At 37.2% G+C, this 7,649-nt stretch overlaps 1 protein-coding gene across 1 annotated transcript in view; it reads left to right on the forward strand.

The window, feature by feature from the left end:
• The first annotated feature begins 5,475 nt into the window (after window positions 1–5,475).
• The window catches only part of DTHD1 (death domain containing 1), a 68,193-nt gene continuing 66,019 nt past the window's right edge, over window positions 5,476–7,649 (forward strand). The window contains exon 1 of the mRNA XM_017891120.1: window positions 5,476–6,039. Within this exon, the coding sequence (XP_017746609.1) occupies window positions 5,510–6,039 (530 nt within the window). The 5' untranslated portion in view covers window positions 5,476–5,509. The remainder of the gene's footprint in view (window positions 6,040–7,649) is intronic.

Genomic DNA, 7,649 nt, shown 5'->3' on the forward strand with positions numbered 1-7,649 from the left:
TGTAAGTACCAAAGTCTCTGATGTAGGCAACTACAGAAATTCAATGAAAATAAAATCACATTATAGAACTAATAACATTGACTCATGATACTTCAGGCATGCATAACTCTTTTGCTTATATCTGACCTACCCACCACTACCCACTATAAATGCCATGAAAAATAGCACTCTTCATTACGCTTTAAAACTTTATTGTCTTCACTTCCTTTGGAATTAATAGCCTGTCATTGATAGCCCTATTGCATATTTTTATTTCTTTAGATAGTAAACAGGAACTATCCTACTATTTGAATTTTATTTCTAATCCACTTGGATACTTTTAATGTTAAGAAAAACTATTGTCTTTTGACCATATAATGGTATGAATTCAAGACTGCAAACTAACTTCAATGGAAGCACTGAATTCTCAGTAAGAAAGTAAAAGGAGTCATAATCATTCAGATGAATTTCTGCAGTGCACTTCTGTAGGTGTCTTGACTGCAAATTTCTGTTCTTTCTGTGGTTAGTGACATCAATTAATGGAAAACAAGGTGAAGGAACATGCCGATGCATGTTTTAACAAGTAAATGCAGCGTGGCCTGTGGTAGGTCTCACTTTGCAAATATTATATGTTCCTAAGAAGCCAAACAGAGAACAAGTTTAAACTTGAGGATAGCAAATGTGAATGAAACGAAGAGAATGTCTGGTTTTTTCTCCCTGAGAAAGGATTTTCCCACATACCTAGAAATAAATGTAGATTGCTGAAGTGATCAAGCAGCATTTCATGATCAGTTTTATTCAATACTTAAAATATGCCTGGTAAATTCTCCATTAATCTCTTCTACTTCCAGGGATTCATTTACCACTTATTTATTGATGACATTCAAATATGCCAATATTATTCTAATTTTTAAACTTCAAACACATTCTAAGGAATTTTTCTGAGTTACCTCAAACTCAACAAATCTAAAATTAAACAAATTTTCTACCCATCAAGCCCAATGTCCCTCTTAAATTCCTTAATAGTTTCATAGTCTATGTAATCACCTAAATTAAATATTTTGGTCATATTCTAATACTAAGCATAGTTCTTAGTATATTTATTTCTCAAATAACTAAATGGATGCATTTTCAGTGCTTTCTAGTCCTCTCCCTATAATCTGATGGTTTGGTAAGTTTAGTAAGTTCTATCCACTATACTTCAAATCCCCTCTCATGCCATCCCCTTCTTTCATTTGCTCTGTTGCTGTTTTAGTACAGACCTTCAAGCCTTCTAACTCTTATATCTCTGCTGTCTAATACAGCTGCATCTCTGCAGCACAGATTTCATCACATTGCAGCCTGATTTAAATCTATTCAATTTCTCTCTTATCTGTAAACCAAAATTCTAATTTCTTCTCCTCACTCTCCACAATTATTGAACTCTTCATTTGCTACTTTTCTTGACTCATTAACTGAACCTTCCTCCAAAGCCATATTTTTACATTTTTGATCCTACTATGTAATCTCATGATGCCATGACTTTGATCATATTATTTCCTATGCTGGAATATTTTTTTATTTTACTCTATAGCCTGCTTATCCTTTAGTTTCTAATTCAAACATTTTCCAGGCCTCTAAGCAGAATTTTTTTTAACTCCTCAAAGCTTTTATGATACTTTTTCTTTATACTTCTCCTCTAGCTCTCAATACAGTCTAAGTTTTATTTTAATAATCTGTTCATGCACCTGTCTCTTGAAGTCCTAAAAAGGGCTGATCTCCAGCACTTAGTTCCTGTCCCACAGTAAATGCTATAGGAGTTTTCAAAATTGGCATTGAATTAAAACCATGTATACATTATTATTGAGAATGACCTCTATTTAAGGAGTAAGAGGAAGAAAATAAAATTGAATGAGTGAGTCTTTAGTTTGAGAAGATTTATATGATCCAATCCATGAAGTGACAGGAACTCATGTTGCAAAAAAGGTCCCCTTTTCAGTGAACAGAAGTTAACTGAAAAACAAGACACATAATAGCGAAGGAGCCCCTCTCCACTCCGCAGCCACCAGTCACTCAATACAGCTCCTTTCCTTTTCCTTCAGAGGCTTTGACAGTCTTTAGTGCAGTGGCAGTCATTCTTCATTATTTTTTCTCTGGGCTTGTTTTTCCCATCTTGTCTTCCAGGTGCCCTGAGTGTAGCTCTTAGAACTCCAGGGCTTAAGATGAGATAATGTGTTGCCTGTGGGAGGGAAGCACTCTGGCTTCCCTTTGAAAAGCTTTCATTTTGTTCCAGTACCCCTGAGGGAACATGAGCCTCTCTGGAATGTACTCACTGCCCTCTCCCTTTGGCATGGGTGTGTGTTCTCCCTTCCTTGAGCAGTGGGATTGGAGAGAGGGAGGCAGACTGTTCTGGTTTCCTCCAAATGCCCCCAAGTGCTATATTGCATAGCCCCATATATGATGTGCTGGCAGGCAGACAGGCAGCAGTGGGGAGAGCTTGTTGTATCTGAATTTTAATTACACATGGTAAAGACTCCTTGCTAGTTTAGAGAAAGCTACTCTTCAGGTTTGCTTTCTTTCAGTGAAAGGGCATTTTATCCAATTAGAGGGAAATTATTAGAGGCCAAGTTCTTATCTCAGTCTCTGCAGATTTACCATATAAGAAGATGCTAATTATACTTACCTAACCAATGGTAATAGGCTCTGCTCCAGTAGAGGAATCTTTTTAAACTCTTGGTTATAAAAATATTATACATATACACATTAATTAGAGTGACTTGTCAAGACCCCATGTGGAACCATATCCAGCTTCAACATTTATTAATTCTTACAGCAAATTTTATACCTCTACCAACCCCTATGCTTATTTAGAAGCAAATCAGACATCATATTATTTTATTCATAAATATTTTTAAGTTTACAGGAATCCTGCCAGCAATATTGTTCTAACAGTTTACCTTTGATTAATAAACTTCTTATCCCACCTGGAATCCATATTTTGTTGCCTGAAAACTTGAAAAGTATTTGGGACTTCCACAGTATATTGATTTTGTAAAACTCACATAGAGAGTTGGATCGTGTGAGTTAGCTCTACCCCAGTGATTAATGTATTCTGTACACAGTAGCACCCACAGTACAGTAACGTCCCTTCTTTGGTCACCTAGTAACTTTTCACTGGTCAACACCAAACTGAATAAACCACTATGTTGTAAGAAGGTGCTTGGCTAGCTGACTTGGATCATCTCCTAGAGTTTAGGAGACATAACCATCACCAAGTTTGAATTTGCAAAACCTTTAGGCTTTACTGGCAGGAGAGAAAATACCACTTTTGGACCATAAAATGGATACGGAATACATGGGCTCAGGTAAACTGGGCCAAATCTTGAAGCAGATTTGGAGACAAAACCAGATGCTAAAGCAGGTACTCCTGGGTGGTGACCTTTGTGAGGGGGCTGGTGGGGCCACTTGGATGGCCACTGTGGTCTTTCTGGGTCAGGAGCTCAGCAGGGCCCTTTACCAGCTGCTGGAGCACACCGCAGGCACCCTGCATTCCACCTGCCAGCAGCTGCATGTGCTGCTTGACAAGGAGAATCAATGTGTCTGGAGAAAAGGCAAGTATTTTTTTATAACTTACTCTTTCTCTAAGAAATATTGATTAGGGCAAGATCTGAGAGGGACTATGAGCATACCAACAAGGCTAAGATGGAGTTTCTGTCCACAAGAGACTAACAATTTCATACGGGAAATAAGTCGAGACAAATGCACAATAATGCCAGGGACACTGGGGCCAGTCCCATTAGAAACACATGAATGAAGTGCTTTTGGACTTCAGAAGCAGTTTGAATCCCATCTGTAGGGTGGAGAATTGAGAAGTTTGCTAGAAAAATGTAGTATTTAAGCTGAAGTTTAAAGAATGAATTGGACTTATGCAGCAGGAAATAGAGAGTTTTTGTAGGATCCAAGACGTAAGAGACAGGAAAATACAGGCCTCGTTTGAGGCAGAGCTAGTAGTTTTTTTATTTTTATTTTTTTATTATTTTTTTTAAATCAGAATACAATATTCTATCTCTAGGGTCATTTGAGCTTAGACTTATTAATTGCAAAATTACTGGGAAGACTGGAGTGGGTTGGGATAGGGAATTGGATCCCCACACACTGAGGCTGGAGAGGGATTCTTGGGAATAGGTCCAGTTATGGATGTGGAAAAGTATAGTAAGGCAGGAATAATGTGGAATCTGATGAATATAATCCTAGATAACAATAGTTACTCCAGATAAGCATATAGGTGGCATCATGAAATTCAACTCTAAATAATACAGTATCAAGATAAGTGGGCAGGTTCCATCTATGATGAAATCCAGGGTAGACAATATTAAGAAATTCAGTCTAAAGGGCAAATAGTGGGCATCAGGGAAATCTTTCCAAAGGCAGCATGACTGAGAAGCCATCAGCTGCAGCCCAAAATCAGACCTTTAATCTCTGGAGGGAATGGGACACGGTCCTTGGCAACATAACAAGACAAATATATATTCAGAAAAAAACAAGGACTTGGCGAAGGGATGATTTGGTGATAATTTTAAAAACACTAAGTTATGGGGCCTTAAATTACATATTCCTTTAATTTAGAACTGAATTCTAAAGACTAGAGAGGCACTAAGCCTGCAAGAAGTCATCAGGTGACCTCAGTAGTGAAGAGAAGCAGGATGAACAAATAGGAGCGTGGGAAGAATGATGATGGAGTGAGAGATTATATCAGATTTGACCATACTGAGAGTTTACTCCAGAATGAAGAAGGTTTACCTGAGTTAGCAGGCTTTGAAAAGTCACTTCACGTTCCAATCAGAGAATTGGTATGGTCAGAGCTATTCTCTGAAGGACTAATTTGAAAATTTCCAGTGATCACAAATTCATCAGGAGGAATACTATGAACCTAATCTAATTCTTATAGCAGTAACTGGGCTTCAAAACATAGCATCTACATTGGCAGAAATAATGGAGGTATGGTGTTTCTGCCAACCAAGCCACATCTGGAGTGTTCACCTAATTTTCAGCCCAGCATTTTAAATGGATCATTGATAAACTATTGTACATCCAGTGGTAAAAGAACAGTTCTCAAAATCATAGCAAATGAAAAACAATTGAGGGAGATGTTGACTTCAGTTCTTATTGGGGGAGCGAGAGGTTATGACATTTGTCTTTAAATATTCAAAGTATCTTTATAAGCAAGAGGGATTAGATTTACTCTTTGCTACCATGTTAAAAGTGGTTTGTTGTAAATCCTACAATTGTTAAAAGAGTGACAGTTGTACAATTACTTCTCCTTCATGAGATTGGCTTAAATGCCCAGTAAAGGTCTTTGTAGGTTTCTAAAATTATCTTGCCATGTTTCATTAGATGGCAGTGCAGAAACATAATTTGGTTTAGTTTTGTATTTATTCTTTGTGTGTCTATGTATGTGTGTGTAGAAATCGTTACTTTCATAGACTGCCTCATAAAAATAGCTGAACATTTGGGGAGCACTGCTGCACTTCTAAAGAAAGAAGAAAAGGAGATGTGTAATTTATGCGGCATGCATGATGAATGTACTCCACAGCAGACAATGTCCTCCATTCAAGATACCAAAGCAGCAGACATTGCTGCAAGAGGGGAACTAAATGTCATAGAAACAGTTACTGTTTCTCCCACAAATGGAGAGGACAGTCATTACACAAACCAGGTCCAGTTAGAAAAAAATAAAACACAGATGAGTTCAACATTAGTGGAAAAAGAAAACAATACATCACTAAAAGGATGTATACTGGGGCAAGAAGAGTCACAGAATAAAATGTTTCCAGATAATGCAGAAAATGAAGATGATAAACAAATACAACACATGACTGTTGAGAATATAAATGGCAACAGGAAAGAGATTCATGGCATAATCCAGACAACAGAGAGAAAAATTCAAGAAACCTCAGAAAGCCCAAGAGAAGATATGACCACATCCTCAATAATATGTGATATCTCCAAGAAATATATAAATAGTACTCTTTCCAATGATTCAGAGAATATAAAGCACAAGAATAACATAATGGAAAAGGAGTAAGTAAATGCAATGTGGGAAGTGCTTAAGTATGCCTACTTATATATGTGTTTCTATAGTCAGTACATGTCTTAGTTCATTCCGGCTGCTATAACAAAACATCAGAAAGTGGGTAGCTTTTAAACAACAGATATTCATCTCTCACAGTTCTGGAGGCTTGGAAATCCAAGATCAAGATGCTGGCAGATTTGGTGTCTGGGAGGTGCCTTCTTGCTCTGTCCTCACATGGTGGAAAAAGTGAATGGGCTCCCTTGGGCCTATTCTATAAAGGCATTAATTTCATTCATGAGGACTCCACCCTCATGACCTAATCATCTTCCAAAAGGACCCACCTCCTAATACCATCACCTTGGGGGCCAGGATTTCAATGCATGAATTTTGAGGAGACACAAACACTTAGACTATAGCAACATGCATAGTATTTACACATGAATAAAATTTCCATTTCATATCTCCCAAAGATATTGTAAATCAGTAATTCAGCTTGAATTACTCCTACGAAAATTTATATAGCCTCTATTATTAATATTGCTATATTTCTTAAAGCTATATTTCTTATAGCTTTAAGAAACACATTACCTTTTTTTAAAGAGGAAAGAATTGAGTAGACAGGAAAGTAGTTAAAATGATCAATTGTCCAGATCATGAACACTTTGCAAATTACTGCTATTTCAATTATAGTAACAAAAACTAGAAGACTGTAGGGAGTTAGAAGATTTGGAGAGAATGTTTTATTCTTGGATTCACTTTATTTATATTCTCAAGAAAATCATTATGAGTTTTAAGCCTGTGTCTGTAGAACTCTTGGGATTTCATGGATGAGCTTTGGGAGGTACTTAAAATTGAATGTGTATGTTCCTGGATATAGTCCTGGATAGGAATGTGTATGTTCCTATTTCATTTCCCTGGATATGGTCTAGAACTGTCATCAGATTCTCTAGGAGACCATGACTTCAAAAAAGTGAGAAAGATCCATCTATTTTGTAAATTTTATCTCCTGTGCAAAGAGGTAATAAGGCCCTATTTGTCCCTATAAAATAAGATATTCACACCCATATTTTCCCAGACAAACATAACACGCTTAGAAGTGAAAAAAAAAAAAAGAAAATATTTGTTTTGGGAATCAAACAAACTTAAATTTCACTTTCTGTTTTATTATATACTAATTCTATGATCCTGGGCAACTTGCTTCATTTCTTAGCCTCATTTTCTTATTTGTAGAAATAATATATACATCCTGGGATTATTTGGTAAGGTCAAATGAGAAAATCACTTAAACAACCTAACACCAGGCCACTTTTTCAGATATTCACACCAGGCAAATGTTAGTCTATTCGTTTATTTTAGCTCCAAAAACTCCCACTTTCTTCACCTGCCACTTACCACCATTGTTCCATTACCCCCATCTCTGCTGTGATGTGCTGATGCCCTTTCAGGTGTATGATACCATTTTGAGGACTATGATCTTAGGCAAGTCATTTTGCTCACCTTGACCCTAATTATCTTGCTATAAAATGAAGAGGTGGCCGGGCGCGGTGGCTCAAGCCTGTAATCCCAGTACTGTGGGAGGCCGAGACGGGCGGATCACGAGGTCAGGAGATCGAGACCA

Source organism: Rhinopithecus bieti, unplaced genomic scaffold (genome assembly GCF_001698545.2).
Source record: "Rhinopithecus bieti isolate Rb0 unplaced genomic scaffold, ASM169854v2 scaffold_19939, whole genome shotgun sequence".
Classification (NCBI taxonomy): domain Eukaryota; kingdom Metazoa; phylum Chordata; class Mammalia; order Primates; family Cercopithecidae; genus Rhinopithecus; species Rhinopithecus bieti.